Raw genomic sequence first — 21,970 nt, forward strand, 5'->3', positions numbered from 1 at the left:
CACTCTCTTCACATTGTCCATCCATCCCTTTCATGGTCTTCCTTTCAATATTACTCCTCTCACATCAGATCCTGTATCTTGACTGATCACTCTTCATTCATAGAACACCTGAATTCATAATGCAAATCTAATGTTTGCCATCGTTGTTATAAAGTGATGCACACTTGCAATTAAGGAGAAGGTATTGATTTGACATGCTAAGTGCAGGCATGATAACTGTTGTTCACTACATCTGATACAAAAATCTCCATACTTTTCAGCAGCATGGCTCTGGCCCTTAGTGATATGATTTTGTGAATGGCAATAATTATGAAGCTATATTACATATCTTACACATGTGAAATATCTTATACTGATCTACAAAAATCAGGTAAATAGTTCTTGCACCGTATTAATAAAAAAAAACTTATCTGAGATTACAATCACTGTTGCCTTCCTTTTACGATGTCATATCTATAATACAATGACTCATTATTATTTTCCTGTTTAGACTCACCTTTTACACCAGGTCTGCCAGAGTTACCACGGGTACCCTTAGGTCCTCGTATGCCCTGTATGCCTGGAGGCCCTCCCTTAGGACCTGGAGGACCCACCTCACCTCGTTCACCTCTCTCTCCGGGGATACCAGGGCGGCCAGATTTTCCCTACAAAAATGAGGCATTAGTGATTGTGTGTGTAATAAGAGGATTTATGGGTTAGTGAGTGTGTTAGTGTGGGGAGTTGATGTGGGAATGTAGATGCAGACATGGATATGGATATAGGGTCTAGGTGTGAATTTGGATGTGAGGTGTGGATGTGAGAATTGGGTATGGGCTTTCCCTCTTCAGTCTTTCAATTTCCATCCCCTTTTATGTATGTGTGTCTATTTGTGTAAACTTTATTCACTGATTTTAAATTATAGATTACATGCTCAAACCTAATATTTGCATACCTATTACTGTATTTATAGATTACATAAGAGTAAACATGGGTATGGCAAATATGGTGCAAAACCTAGCAGTAAATGTCTTCCAGTAGAGGTTTGCTAATGATACAATGTGCCACTTAAGGGTAATGTGTTCAATGCATGGCAACATTACCTTGAGTCCTGGTAAGCCCTGTTTCCCTGTGATGCCCCTGCGACCAATGGGCCCTATACGTCCTTTGGCTCCCTGATAGTTGATTCCTGGCAGTCCTGGTGGCCCCCGTAATCCTATTGGTCCGGGTGGACCCACCGAACCATCAAAACCAGGCGGTCCTGGGTAAAGAGGAAAACATTCAGATGGATTATCAGTATACATAAAATGTTGCTGTCATGGTTTAAAAGCCAGCAGCAGTTACATGGTCTGCCTTCCTGCCATAAAACTATTAATTCATATATGATAGTGTGTCACTGGTGACAGAAGGCTTGGAGGAGAAAGGAAAACACATGGTGCATGGCTGACACTTTAGAGGACATCAAAGAGAAGAGTAGAGCACATGAGTAAATATTGCAAAAGAAAGTGCCAGAAATTAAAGTGAGTAGAAGGACAGTACATATCCTGCAAAAGGAAAATGAATGGGTAGAGGATAGTCTCTCACTGATCATTAGTTAGTTAATTAGACTTAGTTACCAAATGATGAAATCAGTATTTTATAACATATTTACAGATATCAAATACTGACAACCTTCATCCAAGAGAATTTCACCAAAGCAAAGCTTTCACAATTTTATAAGTGGGTGAAATATCCAGTTTGTCAGACATGACATGAATTTTAATTGCATGAATTACTTTAAAAAGTATTGTACCTTTGTCTTTCAGTATGTAAACTGTTTTTAAAGCCTTCCATTAACATTTTCAACTCAAAAAATTACAAGAGATACAAATTACATAGAAACCATGAAAGTTGGAGTTATTAGCTTTATTATTGCTTTATTTTGATTAATGTGATGTGCCAGTGAACTGTTGTGTTGATAAGTACCAATGAAGCCAGCAAATTGAAACTGGGAACAATTTCAACCCACAAATTGTAAAACACAGTGCACAAGTGTGTTCGTAATATTTGGGATTTCTATTTTATATACATGTATGTATTTATTTTACCAGCTTTATAATAAGTTGAAGTTTGTGTATGTATAGATATGAAACATTTACATACAAGTGCCCCATTACAAAATGACAGAAATTTTGGAACTTCCTTGAAATCATATTTCAAGGTGAAAAATTTCATTGTTCAACGTTCTAATCACAATAGTCATTATATTAAAGCTGCCAGGCTCACTTTATGCTGTTCACCTCCTTGAACTACAAACAACTGACAAGTGGTGCCACTGTAAGGACTAGGTGATCTCGGGCACACAGTACGTACAGTCTGTTTTGCCTTCGATTTTATTAATAAAACCAGTAAACGACATTGGCCACAAAATACTTCACTTTACATATTCAGAATATCAAACTCATTCTTAAAAACTTATGGTTCATAAATAAATCACTGCATGTATTATGCAGTGCAGCTCATCATACTTAAGAAAAGTCCAGCTTGATAAAGTGCATTAGTATATGTTAATCCATTTGTTATCAGACTTACCCATGTCTCCAGTTTCTCCGTGGCCACTAAAGGTGCCATTCAGGCCTGGTGGTCCTCGATATCCTGGTTCACCTATGAAACCTTTTGGTCCCTGGGAAAAGAGGCAATGCTCTACTGTGATGACAGCCAAACAAGGTTATATATAGTATTTACATACAATTTATTTATTACAAGATGAGAGCGAGAGAACAAAGAGAGAGAGAGAGAGAGAGAGAGAGAGAGAGAGAGAGAGAGAGAGAGAGAATCCACTTTTATCACTTGGATCCAAGGTCATTTATATTTAAGTTTTATTAACATATGAGGCCAATGATGGAACAATCTTCTAAGTATAAATTAGGTTAGTGTTCCCCAAAGCTTCCCTTTCAAGAATAAAACTTCCTACCAAAGACAAGGTCACAGTTCAGTTGGGCAATTCAGGTGACTTGGGTTGCCCAATTCTCTACTGAATGTTCTCTTTGTGTGATTTGGGTTGCCTACTCAGGTGATGCAGGTTACACAAAGCAAGGAGGTGATGTGCACTGTGCTGTGATGACGTCATGGCAAAAATGGCCACCCAACCTAACTTACATTGGTGCTATACTCGTTCATTTATTGCAGATGACTACAATACTGCCCTCATATATGCAATAACATGTACCAGCAAGTAAAGTACTTAGTCTTAAATATATGTAAAAATGGAAATAAAGGAAATGGGATGGGTAATTTATGATATTAGTAATGGATCCTCATCAAGAACCTCGTTGCTGAGAACAGCAAATGCTCCTTAATACAAATCACCAAGTGGATAAGCGTCAGTCATGCTTACTGCTGCAGAGTTAAGTATCATGTGGTAATTTCCATGGCAATGTTGATAGTTTGTTTACAGTATCCTGTGAAGTGCCCAAAATCATTCAGTAAAGCATTCAGTAGAATGACTCGGGCAGCTCAGGCAACCCGGGTCGCCGAAGTCACATTACTGAACACACCCTTGAAGTGTATGTTTACAGAGAAGACTGGCTAACCCTCTAACCATTCAGCATGTTTCAGATTTGTTATTTAGTAACACTAATCAACTATTACCCTGCTCTGATTCTGTTGACAAAGTATTTTGTGCCAGTAAGACCTCACAAGTCTAAGTATCTGATTTACTTTCAGCTTTTGTTTGATAAATTGTTTTTAATTAATTTTTCAATGAACCAAACAAGCTGTAACAATATAACAAATTCCAGTTTGAGCATTTTCCTACATGTTTAACACAGACCCAAAAGTTATGCTGTTTGCAAAGTGAACAACAGTGGTTGGTGTGGCAGGTGGTGAACTGGTCTGCTTAACACATCATAGCTAGCCTACATATGGACACCTGTCCTTTCTAGCTCTCTATGAACCTTTACCTTACCTTTTATATTTGAGATTCTTTAAAGATGTATTTCAAAGTTGTACACTTGAAGTATGACTTAAGTCTGTATTTGACTGCAGTAAAATGACATTTCTTTGTTACTGTTAAATGTAGGGAACAACACTTGTCCAGTCTTCCACGGTCATTTGACTCTTTTATGGTCAACCTTTAAAACCAAGAAGCACAACATCTCCCAGTGTGCATCATACATCTCTTTCATTCATGGCAACTATGACAGTCATGAAATAAAATTAGGCTAGCTAATCTATTTATTATGATAAATGTTCCTTGGAGTTTCACCAAAGGGATAGCCACAATACAGCTTTATCTGTTTTTATCATGCATAGCTGTACACTGTTCACTATCCCTTCACTGTTCTATCCTGTCCTCCATCAAATATTTAAAAAATTTCCCCTCACTACTTTGGATATTTTTTTGCATTTACACTATCTATAAAACACTTCTAAAACTAAAGTTTGGGGAGGTGAAGACAAATTAATAGATTCACAGCTGCTTTACTCATTAGTCTGCACACAAAGCACAGAACACTCATTAGAACCAACATAAGCATGGCAGATGCTAAGGCCTCATCAAAATAATGTGGGAAACATGAATATTCTCAGGAGCAAGGGTTTAAGAGGCAGCAAGATTTTCAGGTTATAAAATTCTTATTTAATTCTTATGACAGAACCAGTGCTTTTGTGGAGGGGCAAGAAATTTCTGTAGTCAGGATGGCTGTTTTGGTTTATGTAAACAGCTATGTCTTACATGCAACTGCTCACGGTACCTCTTCTCCACTCATTGATGTCACTCCTTGGCACTTACCTTGGTTCCAGGAATGCCTGGGAAACCTCTTTGGCCAAACAGTCCTCTGTCTCCAAACTCTCCCTTGGGGCCAGGACGACCTGGCACCCCATCAACACCTCTCTCACCAGGAGTGCCTGCAATACACATTGTAGTTATGGTGCTGGAGTCCGTCAGAATGAAATAATGCTTGGTGTCTATGGATGACAAAAATACATATTTATCAGATAATGTCTAGTTTGCTGTGAGACACAAGCACTGGCTTATTGGCCAAGGTGTAGCACCAACAGTAACATTAACCTCATACTGAACCTGTCCTAATATATTCATTCAAGGTTCTTGCATCAATATAATTGACATATCTTTTACTAGAAGTGCTAAAGGTAGGAACTACATGTTTAGACTATTATTAAATCAGCTATGAAACTGGGAGTTGGGACTCTTCTTCACTACCTGAATCCTAGATGTTTGGCCTTTGTTTACTTCCATGCCTTGCATATCTCAGTGTTATCACTAAAATGCTCTCTAACAGTGTACTCTTTATCAAATTGTTCACTGCCCAATCTTTGATCTGGTGCTCCAAAGATCCTACCACATTTCTCCCTCACAAAGCTTTCTCTTGTGCTTTTCCACCCAAAGTTACATGTTTGATGATTATCAAACCAAGGTATTGAAACTCACTTGGCTCTTCCATTATTCATCTAATTGGGATTATTTCACTCATCTACCAGCATTTTGCCTTCATTCTATATCAGGTTTTAAATCCAAGTACAACACGATCTTTCTTTTCTATGACCATTACCTTGCTTTTTAAGAAATTACTTTCAATATTCTCTTTCAAGCAATGCTTATTAAACTTGTTTACTAAGTTTTCCAGATCCTTTAATTTTTCTGTAATTGACATAGTGGAAACTTTTTTTTTTATATAAGAGGGCCACTGGCCAAGGGCAACAAGATTTTTGATAAAAAATGCCAGTTCTCTTAGAGATGTCAGATAGAATGATAAAAAAAAAACAGAAGTGCCTTGAAACCTCCCTCTTGAAAGAGTTCAAATCAAAGGAAGGAGGGAATACAGAAGCAGGCAAGAAATTTTAGTTTACTAGAAAAGGGATGAATGATTGAGAATATTTATTAACTCTTGCATTAGAGAGGTAGATAGAATAGGGGTAAGAGAAAGAAGAAAGTCTTGTGCAGTGAGGTTGTGGGAGGAGGGGAGGCATGCATTTAGCAAGATCAGAAGAGCAGTTAGCATGAAAATACCAGTAGAAGATAGCAAGAGATGCAACATTGTGGTAATGAGAAAGAGGCTGAAGACAGGCAGTTAGAGGAGAGGAGTTGATGAGATGAAAAGCTTTTGATTCCACCCTGTCTAAAATAGCAGTATGATTGAAACCCCCACATGTATATGAAGCATACTCCATACATGGATGGATAAGACCCCTGTACAGAGTTAGCAGATGGGGGCTGAGAAAAACTAGGGAAGACAACTCAGAATACCTAACTTCATAGAAGCTGTTTTAGCTAGAGATATTATAAGTAAAGGACAGACTGAGGATGTTCATTGTAGAAGAGGGAAACAGTTGAGTGTCACTGAAGAAGAGCGGATAGTTATCTGGAAGATTTTGTTGAGTTGATAGATGGAAGAATTGAGTTTTTAAGGCACTGAACAATACTAAGTTTGCTCTGCTCCAATCAGAAATCTTAGAGAGATCAGAAGTCAGGCATTTTGTGGCTTCCCTGCATGAGCTGTTTACTTCCTTAATAGTTGGACATCTACAAAAAGATTTGGAAAAGTGCAGGGTGGTATCGTCAATGTAGGAATGGATAGAACAAAAAATTTGGTTTAGAAGAACAGTGATGAATAACAGGAAGAGAGTGGGTGCCATGACAGGACCTATAAACAGAGCATTCAACTTCCATTCACCTTACTCACAAAATCATTTATAAACAAATTGGACAGCTGTAGGTGATACTGCACATCCTTATCTCCCTATATTATATTCAGGAGCTTTCACTCGCTTTTCCGTTCACTTTTTCACATGCCATTATATATGTGTGAAATTCTTTAACTTGACTTTGTCATTTTCCTCCCATTCCATACATTCTTAACACATTTGGCACTGCATCCCAGTCAACCATGTCAAATACCACTGACCCAACATTCACCACGTACATTACCTTGGCATTCATACTCTCACCTACAAATGACTGTAGCTGTAGATAGATTGCACCTTTCTCTTCCTTCATAATATAGCTGCTTTTCTCTGATACACTTGCCAATGTACAGCAGCATAATTCAGTCAAACCACATACTTAAGATCTAAATGTATATTGCTGTTTGTCTCAATTTCCTTTTGAATATCTATGATTGTTTATCTGTAACCTGCAAGGTATCTTCCCATCACTCCAATCCAAACTATATACTCTATGTATTTCAGCTATAATGTCATCACTAGGTTTACTCATTAAAAAGAAACTGCAAAGTGAGATGTTTTAGTAACATGTATACCTTAGTATATATATATATATATATATATATATATATATATATATATATATATATATATATATATATATATATATATATATATATATATATGTGTGTGTGTGTGTGTGTGTGTGTGTGTGTGTGTGTGTGTGTGTGTGTGTGTGTGTGTGTGTGTAATCTGAGAGAGGAGGAAGAGAAAGAAGTGTACAATGTCTTACCTGGAACACCCATTAAGCCGGCCTCTCCCTTGACGCCGATGAATCCATTCCTCCCCGGCAGACCTTGACCTCCTGGGAAACCACTCTGGCCTTTGTCTCCTCTGACTCCTATCAAGCCAGCAAACCCGGGGTCCCCTCGAATACCCTTGTAGCCTCTGGGTCCTGGCAGGCCCGGATTACCTGGAAGACCTTGTCTGCCTGGCGTACCAAAGATGCCTGGAGGCCCAGGTATGCCAGCCACACCAGGCCGACCCTTGATGCTGTCACCGATTTCTCCCTTAGCACCCTGTGGGAACACCACCAGTCAGGTCACTCTGAACACTCGGCTAGTAAAAGATAACATAAAAGGAGAGACTACTCTCATCCAAGTCAAGTGAGGATTGGAAGGGGGATTCATACTATATCTTTGAGTTTCATTTGCATTGCAAATATGACACAACAACTACCCAAGCATTTGGGTAATAACACAACTAAAAATATGCTAAAGAAAATTGCATGAATCTAAGTTTCAGAATCAAATCAAAGTAAGTTACAAGAAGACTGTCTCATAGTCCAACCTCTTAAGTTAGCTTAAAAGGATGTGCATTTAAGTGATGCCAAAAAGGACTGAGAAAGGAAGATTGTCCACACTCAGTGGACTTACAATATATGTATGTACTACTTTCTGAACTCACAACACAGTCACCAGAGAAACAACAGGGTATAATATGTTGTAGCTCAAAGTTTGAAATGCTTGGTTGCTAGAAGAGGTAAACTACACACCGGCCCACAACCCTTTACTGCCAGTTCTTGGGACCATATGCAATTTGGATTAATTAATTGTTTTTTGGATTTCAGATGGCACGTTGAAAAGTAAAATTGCATTGGTTTTGGAAGACAATAATAGATCACATAATTACAGAAATATTTGTTCCAAGGTAAAAGAAAACAAAACTTTAACCACCAACAATGTTGTCATAGTAGCTACAAAGCACTTATGATTAAATGTGCATGTTGGCATCAGCACAGTACACTGCATTATGTGAAAAATTTCACAAACATTGCACTATTTCTCAAGAGGTCTGAACTTATAGAGTGGTGAGGTGGCACTCAGATGTGAAGCACACCCCCATGAATGTGAGACACATGTTCTTATTAACTTTGTGTTCTACTTTACACAGGTACATCTTACTAATTTTCTGTCACTGATTCAGCTGTAATTTTGCTTAGCACAACTTCTAATTTCCCTGGTCACTGATTCAGCTCTAATTTTAGTTAGCACATGAACCTGCTGCTACTATTTGGTGGTACTACTTGCTGCATAGACATAGCTGTTGTCACTTATAAACACAGGAAAATTGTTACAATTTGTTTTGCTCTATGTATTAATATAGCCTGTACACTTTTAGGTCCAGACATAGTTCCAGACTTCACTATTCCTACACATCAAAGTCTGTTCATTATATTGCACATTGAGAAATCATTTTGGTATAAGCAGAAATGTTTGAGGTGGAATGTCTCATGTTTTGAAACAATTAAAATCTTACTGTTAACCAATGGAAAACTCGAGGATTGCAACCCTTGACAAGACACTCAGGAATGTTTCCTCAAAGCTTAAGGTGTCATGAAAGTCTTCTCATCTGCTGTGTGCTGCTAACAGATTAGAAGATGTGGTAAACATACAACTAAAATGAGGCACAAGAAACAGAGACTGATAAGTGTTCTGAATAAAGGCTGCCTTTCTCACCTTTGAGCCATGCAGTCCTGCTTCTCCTGGGGCTCCCTTGGCTCCCCGGAAGCCAGGTGGGCCAGTCAATCCAAAATATCCTTTTGATCCAGCATAGCCATCCAACCCAGGCTCACCCTTTTGTCCTGGCCGACCTGGTATTCCTGATGGACCCTGCAGTCCACTGATGCCATCCTCACCTTCCTCACCCTTGATGCCTGGGAATCCCTGTTGTGCAATTCAGATTGAAATGATGTGTCATGCTGACAGCACTGTGGCATGTGACCAGTCATGCTGACCACTGTTGCTTGTGCCCAGTCATGTTGACAGCACTGTGGCATGTGACCAATCAGGCTGACAGCACTGTTGCCTGTGGCCAGTCATGCTGACAGCACTGGCATGTGACCAGTCATGCTGACAGCACTGTTGCCTGTGCCCAGTCATGCTGACAGCACTGTGGCATGTGACCAGTCATGCTGACAGCATTGTTGCCTTTGACCTGTCATGCTGACAGCACTGTAGCATGTGGCCAGTCATGCTGACAGCACTGTGGCATGTGACCAGTCATGCTGACAGCATTGTTGCCTTTGGCCTGTCATGCTGACAGCACTGTAGCATGTGGCCAGTCATGCTGACAGCATTGTGGCATGTGCCCAGTCATGCTGACAGCACTGTGGCCTGTCATGCTGACAGCAGTGTGGCATGTGGCCATTCATGCTGACAGCACTGTGGTATGTGGCCAGTCATGCTGACAGCACTGTGGCATGTAGCCCATCATGTTGACAGCACTGTTGCCTGTGGCCAGTTATGCTGACAGCACTGACATGTGGCCAGTCATGCTGACAGCACTGTTGCTTGTTGTATGATAGCATGAAAATGTATAAACTTTTCTGCAAATTAAGAAACAATGTTAATAATATTCATCATACAAATTGCCTTCCTGTAGGCATCCAAGATGACATAGATATTACAAAGAAACAAATAATTGCATTTAATGTACAGTAATAATCTGTTCAAATGCCAGTTACTTGCAATAGGCATCTGAGTATATTATTTCCTTATAACAGAAGAGTCTCCACTTGCTCCAGTCCATATACTGCTTTCACTCTCTTTTCCCTTTCTCCCTTCCCTGTATTTCAACAAAGATTATCGAATTTGTATGAGAGGCACACTGAAAGGCAAAGCACTCACAGTGGTAGTCACACCAGTGGAGCAGTAAACAGGCAGTCCTAAAAGAAAAGTCAAAACAAAATAAAATGAAAGAAAATATAATAGATGTGTGGTTTATACAAGACAATACATAAGAGCCAACTTACAGGTATTCCTGGAATGCCAGGGTCTCCTCGCTCTCCTTTCCTACCAGTCTGTCCTACATCACCAGGAATGCCTCGGTAACCTTTAGGACCTGGAAACCCTGTTATGGATATTCCATAGGAACCTCTCTCTCCCTTAAGTCCCACGTTACCCCGATCACCAGCAGGGCCTGGGAAACCTTTCTCCCCTCTTTCACCTGACAACACAGAGAAGGAACTGTTGGCATTATTACATTACACTGCTTTTTCATAAACTTTCCTTCAAAATCACAAGCACATGAAGTGAGTCACTAGTTACAGATACACACTTGCTCAAGTTGAAACAAGTCTTGGGAATGCATTTTCCCGTGTTTATGTTCATTTAATGTGTATTACATGAACATGGATGGAAGTAATGCAACACATACCTGGAGGTCCCTTTGGCCCCTTGGCCTTGATATTGTATTCATCAGACTGAAGAATGCCTGGCAGGCCCACCTCACCTGGCTCACCCTTGTTGCCATCCACTCCCCTGTGACATATACATGTTCTAGTTGCCTGCTGGTATTTCATGTTTGTTTTATATGGAAAGTGCATCAAGTAAGAAGTACTCTTGCCTAGAAATGTATGCTTTTCTTAAACTTGATATAGCTTCTTGGAAGAATAAGAAAAAACCGAACACTTTGGCAGCAAGCCACTGTACACTTGTTCTGACATTATTAACTCTCTTTTCTTAGGTCATCTGTTCCTACTGCTAGTACAAATAGAGGCAATAATGCTGCAAGACATTTAATATATATATATATATATATATATATATATATATATATATATATATATATATATATATATATATATATATATATATATATATATATAAAAGTCATACATTTCCCTAAAGTTCTTGTTTGCTGAAATAGCAGCTTATTAATAATACAATGGTTTGTGATGGATAAAGACTGTGCACACACAGGCAGACACTTACGGGATTCCTGCATCACCTCTCTGAGCCACTCCTGACAAGCCTGGGTCACCGCGCTCTCCATATAGGCCACTCTCTCCTGGGATGCCCCTGTCCCCAATAAATCCCTGGTGGAGAAAGTGAGGGTTTCATTTTAAAAATAACATTCCTGACACCATTTGTATTAGGTATTGTAAACCATTCATGGCTTTCTTCTAATGCATTTATGTATTATACTCCTTTATTCAAATGCCAGTTCTTACTGTACAGTAGCTTCAGCTGAAAGGACCATAATTTCACATTTACTCAATGCCATTTCATCAATTTCTTAATAATGCATAATAATACTTATCAATAAAGCAGTAATAATGCCATTAAAATGTGGGAAGGTAATGTGTCACAATGTGCAAGGCATGTGGCGGTGGTGCTTTCTGATTTCTGGCACCATGGTCACTAATGCGTTCACTCATAGACATCTTGTGTTAAATCGGCATTTTCTATGACAGGCCTCATTTTTGTGATTATTATTACCTTTTCATATTTATGAAATCTAAAATGCTATTACTATGAAATCAATACAAAACAATAAAACAATAAAAAATCACAGAGTAATGAATATATGACAGCAGCCATTCAAAGCCCATTTTACAAACTCACCAAGGCTTGAACAGCTTGCTTGTTTCAACTTTCAATTTACAGGCTAATCAGGCTTCCATTCTGCTTTAATTAATTCATGAAGGAAATAGTCCATATTGGTGAGATGATGGAGTTGCTGCACATGAGTGTGTCACTGCCATGCAACATGGCAGCAGCTCAGTGGACAGACAGTCAGCATGGGTGATAAATGGGGCAAATCTGACAGTAGATTGTGCATCAATTATTGTCTAATGTGTCACTTCCAATAAACAGGTACAGTCAGATTGCTGCAAACCTGCAATACTTTAATGTGAATCTTGTTTAACGCAGGATGTCAATTTGCCTCCAAGTCACACTGTAATGCAGGGAACTCAAAACCCTGATGTGGGTGGCACAAGGTAACACTGATGCAGGGGAGGGTGTGGGCCACCACCACCACCACCGCTCCTGCTACCCACAGTGATGGTAATGAATATGCTGCCGCTGCTGCCATCCCTGCCACCACCACCCTTGCCACCTCTGAGTGTGAGGGTGCCCTGCTTACATCAGAAAGCTATTGTTTATCATTTGAATTTAGTGATGAAGTCCACAGCTTTGCATCCAAATAACACAGTAATAGTGTGAACACCAACTGTGGAAGAATTGAGGTGATATCAGCAGTGAATGTTCATGAACTGTAAACAATAGCTCAGTATGATTTTTTACTGATTGTTTCTGTATCTACTGTTCTGATAGTCCAAGATTAGTATTAGCTTTCAGTGGTTCTTACAAATATCCAAAATTAATGATGAAGTGATTTAGTCAAGAATATAAAACATATGCAGTTGTTTTGAGATGGTATCAACAGTGAGTGTTCATTAGCTGTGTGTGCAGACAATGGCTTGATATGACTTTTTTTATTATTTTTATTATACTTTGCTATTTTTTATTAACTAACTTTTGGATATTCTATGAACTTCCATGTATTTGCTACCTTCATTTTTATGCATAAAATTTTTTGAGTGTTGTAGGTAGTCTGAAAATATTTTAATATTTGCAGGCTGTCTTAGCCAATGCATGAAATGAAGTTAAGAAATTGGCAGTTAATACAGGCATGTACATAAGACAAATTTTCATGAGACCACTGTACAGGTATATTTGTTTGAAATCAGATTTCAGAAGTATAGCTTTATGTTTCATGTATAAATTTGTGATCCTAATGAGATTTTCTAAATTCATAATTACCATAAGAATCTTGACAGCTGCATAGTGTGCAGCCAGACAATCCAAGCTTTCAGGGCATTCAGCAGCCTGTCATTTAAAAGATTGGCTCCAAAGAATGCATGCAATGCAGGAAGCATGGAAGGAGGCTAGAGGCTTTATACTCTGTATTTCTGTAAATCACTTACAGTTAAACCACGATCACCAACAGGACCATCTTCACCCAAGTCACCGGCCATGCCCTTGGTTCCCTTTATTCCTGAGTCGCCGTCACTACCACGCCGGCCCTTCATCAGTCTCCCAGGAATGAGATCACCGTGCTCACCCTTCATGCCTGGTCTTCCACTGTACCCTGCACACCACCACCACAAAAAAAAAAAAAAAATCAAAGTGATCATGAAGATCCTGTTTAAGAATAACTTGCCCTCTCCCTCAAAATGACACAGGTATAGAAGAATTACTTGTAAAAGTCAAAAACCTAACTATAATGGGAGATTTTAATCACAATGAGGTGAAATGACAACAGTGGGTTACAAAGAGAGATGAGAGGTCTCAGGTAGAACAATACTACATTATATACCATGCTCCTGTAAGTAAAAGTGACCATGTGCTAATAAAATTTGTAGTGAAGGAAAAAATTATTTTCAAGAGAAGACCATTATGTCGGGAGAAGTAACTACAGCAGAACAAATTCTACAAAATTAAGAAGATACTTTGTAGAAACAGACTGGGACAGATTCAATTGAGCTACAGGAATGGAAGGAAGGCAGAATCTGCTATTTAAGATATATTATGAGGGGTTAAGGTGACACATGCCAAAAATTGGGAAGAGAAGGATGATAATTAAAAGCTGGTTTAATGAAAAGTGTGAAGATGGAAAGGAAACAAGGAATAAGCATGGAAATGGTGGAGAAGACATGACATTGATGAATTATGCACAAGCCAAAAATTAATACTTAAGGATATGTAGGCAAGAAAAAAATACTTTAAAAGAAATATGATGCACAGATGCATGGATCACCCAATACTATTCTATATACATAGCTAGGTAAACAGTAAGTTAAAACTCAGATGGAATAATCAAATTAAAGATGCAGTGTGGAATATGAGATGGTGCAATGATTGGCAGAAGTCATGAATGATTGCTTCCATGCAATTTTCACAAGAACAAGAAGGGGCTGGAATGAGAAGAGACTGCCATAGAGAAATACTTGTGACAGTTCAAGAAATCAAGAAACTTGTGAAATTAAAAGATGCAAAAGAAGCACGTGACCAAACAAAATGTCAAGCTGGATACTGAGGGAATGTAGCAATCAATTGGCAGGCATAATATAATACACTTTGTCATAGTAAGATTAGTGGCAAAGAGCAAGATCCTGCTGGACAGGAAGAAAGCTCATAGTGTCCTAATTTACAAAGATCCTATGAACCACAGACCAGCTTCACTGACAAGTGTTGTAGCTGAGATTTATAAGAGGACTGTAAAAGACAGGTGGATACAACTCTTGGAGGAAAGTGATAGATTGATGGATAGACATTTCAGATTTCAAGGAGGAAGATCATGCTTAATAAGCTCATCAGTGGAGTGAATGGAGGTGTTAGGCAAGAAAGACCTAGTGACGTGGGACATAAGAAAGATTAGAAGACATTGAAAGATAAAAGGAGTAAGTGTAGAAGAGACATGAAGAAGAACAATATTCTAAAAAGTGTGGTGGGAATCTGGAATGGGCTGGAGAAGGAACTGGTTAATGTGAAAACTTATGAATTAAGGCCAAGTTGGATAACCTTAGTGGATATTAATACAGAACAGCATGATCATTGCAACTAGGTAAACACAAACACACACACACACACACACACACACACACACACACACACACACACACACACACACACACACACACACACATGACAGACCCACCAGGAGAGCCTGGAGCTCCATCAATTCCCCTCATTCCTGGAAGTCCTGGATTGCCGCTCTCCCCTTTGGGGCCCCGCCGACCCACCAGCCCTGGTGGTCCTGGACGTCCAGACAGCCCTGGTGAACCCGGGTCACCAGTGTCTCCCCTCTCACATGGACTCCCTGAAAGTCATGACACTCATGATTGCACGTTCTGTGACTCCTGCCATGGTATATTATGATTACTACTGAAGTTGTAATATGCTGAAATAAGGAGGTTTGTGCAAATAAAAACAAAGATTCTTGACAATCAAGTACCAACATTGTTTTCATTTTCTGAAGTGTAAAGTAAGGAAACACACTTCAGTACTTCAGGCCATATGTCCACACACAGGCCTTTGAGGCTATGTTCCTGACACACTCATGAACTTGTGAACACATCATAGTATGAATAAAATGGAGCATTTTGATCATAACTGAGAAAATGATCATGAACTCTTTAAGACCAGTGAACATGTGTCACAAATCTGTACATGGTGTTAAGACAGAGCTCACTCTGTCATGGTGTCACTCATGATTCACTTGTCAGTTGTCAACACCTCAACATGGCTGTGCCACAGCCATGGCAAGTCCAGTGAAAGAATACTCTTCCTAGAAGTGATGTGCTGAATAAGCTCATTGATACAGAACATATCAGGAAATACTGGTGATACTGTGGGATATTCTGTAGCAGCCTGGTGAGGGGAACCTTACTGAGTGACACCAAGAGGAGAAATCCACCCAGCCTAGAAAAGAAGGTGATTATAATGTGGTATCTTTCCACTGGAAGAATGCATTTGTGCAGCAGTGATAATGTCAGCCCATCATAACATACTACCAGCTGAGCCACCAGCCTCTCTGAATGCCCTTTCAAAAATGGACATTCAGCAATTAATAAATAGGTTCCCCAGCACCAAATTTTGCTGAATGGAACATGGTGGAATCAAGAACACTGCTAATTCAAAGTGCATCATTGATCTCAACAGTGGAACACACATCAGCATTATAGCACCCAGTGAGCCTATTAATGATAACAAGTATCAAATTACCACACCCTACTGTGTCTCATAGAATAAGTGTCTTCATCCTGCTGTGACTGAAGCCCACAAAGAGAATGAACTGGATGCACAACTGATAATGTGAAGGAGTAGACAGTTCCCTAATTGTGTTGATGGAATCCCTGAGCTATCACACATTTATTTGCCATCACACCAACTGCATCCATCACTTACAGTTTTATGAAGTTGTTAACCTGTTTGCATTTCAATTCATTACAATACATTTGTTTACATACTTAGCTTGTGTATTTTACCTTGCATGTGGACTTGTAAAGTGCACTTTACTCTTATATATTTGATTGTGTGTTTATTTTATGTATTTATATGTGCTCACGGTGCAACACTATGGCTATTAACCAAACTCCATATGGGAATAAATTGCTTGAATTGTGCAGAATAAGATTCACACGCACCACTGATGAACCTGACTTGGCATGAATTATAAATGAGATGAGTGTACATCACTTGAAAAGAGAGATGTGCTGGAGAGCTGTTTGCAAGCACACTACTTCTTATCCATTAGAAAAAAAACAAGTTAATTAAGTAATGTATGAAAAAGCACAAAAATTGTACTTTCTTGTATTGGAAATTGTGATAAAAACAACAATTAAAGGCTATATGGAAAAGTGACAATGTTGCTTTTATGAAAATTAAAAAAGGGATATATATATATATATATATATATATATATATATATATATATATATATATATATATATATATATATATATATATATATATATATACTCGTATATAAAGTTGGCATATTTTATAGTGTAATTATAAAGTGAGTTGTATCACCTTCATTGTATAGCCAACCGATCCCTGTCACAGCTCAACTTTTCAGTTGCTTGGGGTTCTCTAAATATTATTCAATATTACACATTACAAGAGCCTGTGTTAGGAATAAAGCTGCATATGAATGGCATGAGTGTACTCACTCTCGGCTGGAATGCAGATGTCTCCTTGTGGACCCTTCTGGCCAGGGAAGCCATTCTTCCCATCCAAACCTGGGATGCCAGGCTCTCCCGGTGGGCCTGGGAGACCTTTGGGACCTTTGGGCCCAATAATTTTCACCACTCCCTGACCAGGGAATCCCTTGGGACCTGGAAAGATATTAATTTTCTAGAGGTTTATTTTTCTATCTTTTTATCTGTCTATCTATCTATCTATCTGTATATCTATCTATCTATCTATCTGTCTATCAGCCTATCAATCAATCTATCTATCTATCTATATATCTATCTATCTATCTATCTATCTATCTATCTATCTATCTATATATATATATATATATATATATATATATATATATATATATATATATATATATATATATATATATATATATATATATATATATATATATATATATATATATATATATATCCTGCATCAGTTCATTGCTAGATGAATATGGCCCACATTATGAAAGAAAATCAGCCCTTTGAATTGTTTTCACTTGAGCCTCATTCAAGTCAATGGCCTTTCGGTTGTAACTCAAATGCACTAATCTCAATACCACCAGACTGATATAAAGTTTCAAAAGCAATCTCATAGTTTAACTCTCTGTAATCTGCCTTGAAGAGACACCTGAGTTTCTGAGGATGAATGGCTACTGGTACTGAGTTTAGCTCAACTGTGAGCAAGTCCTGCTGAAGGAGCACTTTTTCTTGTCATGGATGATAGAGAAAGCCCTGCCACCCTTCTCAAGATGAGCCTGGACATGGATAACTCTGGTGTAGGTGACAGTTGGTGTGAAACCTGCTGGCTTTGGCTCTGGGACATTGAGATGTCTCAGCTCAACCACTTATTGAGCATTGATTGTTGCTGCTTTATCACAGCATAAATCTCTCATCTGGTTTGCTGTTATCATAGCAATCCCAATCATTTCAGAGCCATCCTCCTGTGAGGTGATGGGCTTCTTCCCTGTGAAATCCTATCACAGTCATGGGGGGGAAGTTATTTGGTACAGGTATCAGATGTAAATAGAACAGATACTCTCCCTATACAGTGAAACCCCGGCAGTTCATCACCAGTTCATTTTTTCATGTTTTTTCCTTGGAACCTAGTTATTTTTACAATGTGGGAAATCCCACTTTATAGCAGAAAAATCAGCTATTATATCTGATAAAATACAAGTTAAATCATTGCATTGAGGAAATACCCAGACAAGGGTTAAGGTGCACTTGTATATTTGGCAACATTGCCTGCTGATAAGGTAACAGCCAGGTGAAGGCAATGACGCGGTTCACACCATCCCATCACCGTCAACAGTCAGTTAATGGCAGGTGGAGTGGGCACCAGCTGGTGTTGGTTGGTTGGCTGTGCAATCAGTAATTTTCATTGCCATTCTCACATTGTTTGTGGGTTGGTGTACTTGGGATGGCAGTGGTTTGCCATGTTCGTGTGAGTGCAGTAAATTACTGTTACTGTTGAGTGGTGGTTAGATGGTGGTGGGTGGTTGGAATCATGCAGAAGCAGGATTTTGTCACCAGTCGACATTATGTATGGGTTGTTATCCTTGTAGTGGTGGTTTGGTGTGTTTTGTAAGTGTTGTACAAACATTCTAGTTATCGTTGGGTCGGTGGTGGTGGTCAGTGTGTTGTGCATACAGTGTGTGTTCCTAATTCGCCAAGTTGGCGGTTATTCATCATTATTGCCACGAGGTGAGTGGTTTAATTAGCAGCTTTGTCTTTTTGTTTCTTTTCTTCTTTTTAAACCACAGTCAATATATTGTGGATTTTAGTACTTTGTGGGTGCCTTTGGAACATAACCCCATGATGAACTGGGAGTTCACTGTAATTAGTTTCTTACACTGAATTTTTAATGCATTTTCTAAATTTTGACTTTTGAGTGTACAACAGTAAATTTGAACAACAATTCCTAAGTGTTATTTTATGAGATCTTCCCTTGATATTCATTGGTAAATCATACATGGGATCACTACTGAAAGGCAATTAGGTATATCTTGACAAAATTTACAGCTTACTGCTTTCTCTTTTCTTCCTATTCCATGAGTTTCCATTCTACAAATGAGTTAGTGAAACTTGAGGTGAATTACCTTTAGGTCCTGGCGACCCCCTGGATCCTGGGATACCATCTCTACCAGGCCGGCCAGGGAAACCATCTGCACCCTTAGTCCCGTAAGCAGGGTCCCCAGGAAGACCCTTGTTGCCTGGAATGCCCGGTGGACCCCTATGGCCCTGTGGTCCAGGCCGGCCAATAAAGCCAGGGTATCCTGAGGACAAGCAAGATATTAATAAACACACCAGCAAATTATCATCAGCAATAAGTTTTCCTATACCAGAAAGATCAAGGCTCATTCTTCAAGAAAAACGGCAAAGATATAACAAATCAAATGTTCAGTAGTTACATATATAAGAGAAATGATATGGCAAATATAGTGGCTACATCTACACACCAACTATGTTTAGAATCTCTTGTGACAGTTACATATACAATATCTATCTTATTTTCTTATGTCCTTAAAAATAAGATCAAAATAGAAATTCAGTCCAATATCTCTGATCTATTATGATTTTTACTGGATCACAAAAGACATGACAGCCTAATTTTGTATTTCTAGACACCTGTTATTATTTCAGTTCCAAAGTCTAACAATACTCACCGTCATCTCCAGCATCGCCTTTCTCTGAGCGTCCCGGAGAGCCAGGAGTTCCATCCTCCCCATCAATTCCAGGAAAACCTGGAGGACCACGCAGGCCCACTCCTCCTGGCCGACCATTATTACCATCCTCTCCAGGAGGACCAGGGGACCCAGTGATACCCTGGGGTCCTGGAGGACCGTTGTATACAGTAGTGTCTCTTGGGTCTGGAATTCCTGGAGGGCCTGCATCTCCCACAGGACCTGGTCGTCCATTGAGGCCATTCTCTCCAAACTCACCCTAGGGAACAGACACCTGAAATGCTGCAGTTTGTCTTCTGAATCCATGACATGGAAATGACAAAGGCAGTGGTGGGCAACTTAACATTGGCATTTTGATTGGCATTTGTTGAACAAATCTAGTGGATGCAGTGGGCAGTTTGACAGCAGTGCCACATGACCATGATATTGCAGCACCTTAAATCATATCAGTCAGTCAATTGGTTTAAGACAAGCACTGCCAACACACACTGTCTGTACTGTATGCATGTTCAGAACTTCTGTTATAGTATTTTGTATAATACTATGCAGTAATACAGTACATTGCATTAGGTAAACATTTCTTTAGCAAATAAGTGTAAAATAATGTAGATGCACATAGGTTTTTCTTTATCTATACAAGCAAGTGGGAGTTCATAGAAAGTTTTTAAAGGAATGGCAGATATTGGCAGATGTTCAACATTTATTAGCATCTGTTAGCTACTTTTTTTTTATGTAGGAGGGGCACTGGCCAAGGGCAAAAAAAATTATAAGAAAAAAAAAAGGCCCACTGAGGTGACAGTCCCCAGAGTTGAAAGCAGTTGTCAAAAATTCAAGGATAAGTGTCTTGAAACCTCCCTCTTGAAAGAGTTCAAGCCATAGAAAGGAGGAAATACAGAAGGAGGGAAGGAATTCCAGAATTTACCAGAGGAAGGGATGAATGATTGAGAATACTGGTTAACTCTTACATTAGAGAGGTGGTCAGAATAGGGGCGAGAGAAGGAAGAAAGTCTTGTGCAGCAAGGCCACAGGAGGAGAGGGAGGCATGCAGTTAGCAGGATCAGAAGAGCAGTTAGCATGAAAATAGTGGTGGAAGATGGCAAGAGATGAATTTTCAACTTTTAAAATTTTTATGAACACAACTCATTTGTAAATCTCATTTCATCTGTATATCCTCTTTTTTTTTTTTTTTTTTTTTTGCTGTCTCTCTCAGGTAATTCTCATAACAAGAAATGAGAATATTGTACATTATTCATCATCAAATCCATCAAATGTTGCACTTTGTGCTTCTGACAGTCTTCACTTGTAGGTAATTAATCTTCTGGATTTGTGTCACAATCTTGAAACCTTGTCCATACCAGTGATCCAACATAATTTCATAGTTTCTGATGCTATGTAAAGGACACACTCTAAAATGTGTCATTGCACTTTTTCTTATTTCAAAACCTTCATTGTGTGTATATGTACAGTATGCATGCATGTACACATGCATGTGATAAACAAAAGTAAGTCACAATACCTTCATCCCCTTAGGTCCTGCGAATCCAGCTACTCCTGGTGCACCCTTGAAGCCTTTAAGTCCCTGTGGCCCTGCTCGCCCCTGACGCCCAAGCTTGCCCTTCTGTCCTTCAGATCCTGGTTGACCCTTGGTGCCTTTCTCTCCAGCATCACCTTTCTCACCTTTTAAGCCATCTTCACCAGGTAGGCCATCCACACCTTTATCTCCATCATCACCCCTGTCTCCTTTGATGTCTTGTGTAGTAATTCTGTTGAGCAAGGAGTGACAACCAATGAGGCACACTATTAGCCAAGGCCAACAAAATATAAGAAAAAAGGCCCACTGAGTGCTGATCCCAAACAGTCAAAAACAGTCGTCAAAAACTCAAGGATAAGTGTCTTGAAACCTCCCTCTTGAAAGAGTTCAAGTTGTAGGAAGGACGAAATACAGCAGCAGGCAAGAAGTTCCAGTGTTTATCAGAGAAAAGGATGAATGACTGAGAATACTGGTTAATTCTTGCATTAGAGCAGTGGACAGAATAGGGGTGAGAGAAGGAAAAAAGTCTTTTGCAGTGAGGCCACAGGAGGAGGGGAGGCAAGCAGT

General features: G+C 39.2%; 1 protein-coding gene across 1 annotated transcript in view; it reads right to left on the reverse strand.

Moving 5' to 3' along the window:
- The window catches only part of LOC135106290 (collagen alpha-5(IV) chain-like), a 46,519-nt gene that overhangs the window by 13,419 nt on the left and 11,130 nt on the right, over positions 1 to 21,970 (reverse strand). The window contains exons 7-21 of the mRNA XM_064015153.1: positions 21,389 to 21,635; positions 19,855 to 20,131; positions 19,288 to 19,464; positions 17,165 to 17,329; positions 15,148 to 15,309; positions 13,415 to 13,578; positions 11,415 to 11,518; positions 10,858 to 10,961; positions 10,454 to 10,647; positions 9,159 to 9,365; positions 7,433 to 7,718; positions 4,748 to 4,863; positions 2,548 to 2,638; positions 1,080 to 1,237; positions 497 to 644 (exon numbers count right to left, since the gene is read on the reverse strand). Coding sequence (XP_063871223.1) covers positions 497 to 644; positions 1,080 to 1,237; positions 2,548 to 2,638; positions 4,748 to 4,863; positions 7,433 to 7,718; positions 9,159 to 9,365; positions 10,454 to 10,647; positions 10,858 to 10,961; positions 11,415 to 11,518; positions 13,415 to 13,578; positions 15,148 to 15,309; positions 17,165 to 17,329; positions 19,288 to 19,464; positions 19,855 to 20,131; positions 21,389 to 21,635 — 2,600 coding nt within the window. The remainder of the gene's footprint in view (positions 1 to 496; positions 645 to 1,079; positions 1,238 to 2,547; positions 2,639 to 4,747; positions 4,864 to 7,432; positions 7,719 to 9,158; positions 9,366 to 10,453; positions 10,648 to 10,857; positions 10,962 to 11,414; positions 11,519 to 13,414; positions 13,579 to 15,147; positions 15,310 to 17,164; positions 17,330 to 19,287; positions 19,465 to 19,854; positions 20,132 to 21,388; positions 21,636 to 21,970) is intronic.

Source organism: Scylla paramamosain, chromosome 13, assembly GCF_035594125.1.
Source record: "Scylla paramamosain isolate STU-SP2022 chromosome 13, ASM3559412v1, whole genome shotgun sequence".
Lineage (NCBI taxonomy): Eukaryota > Metazoa > Arthropoda > Malacostraca > Decapoda > Portunidae > Scylla > Scylla paramamosain.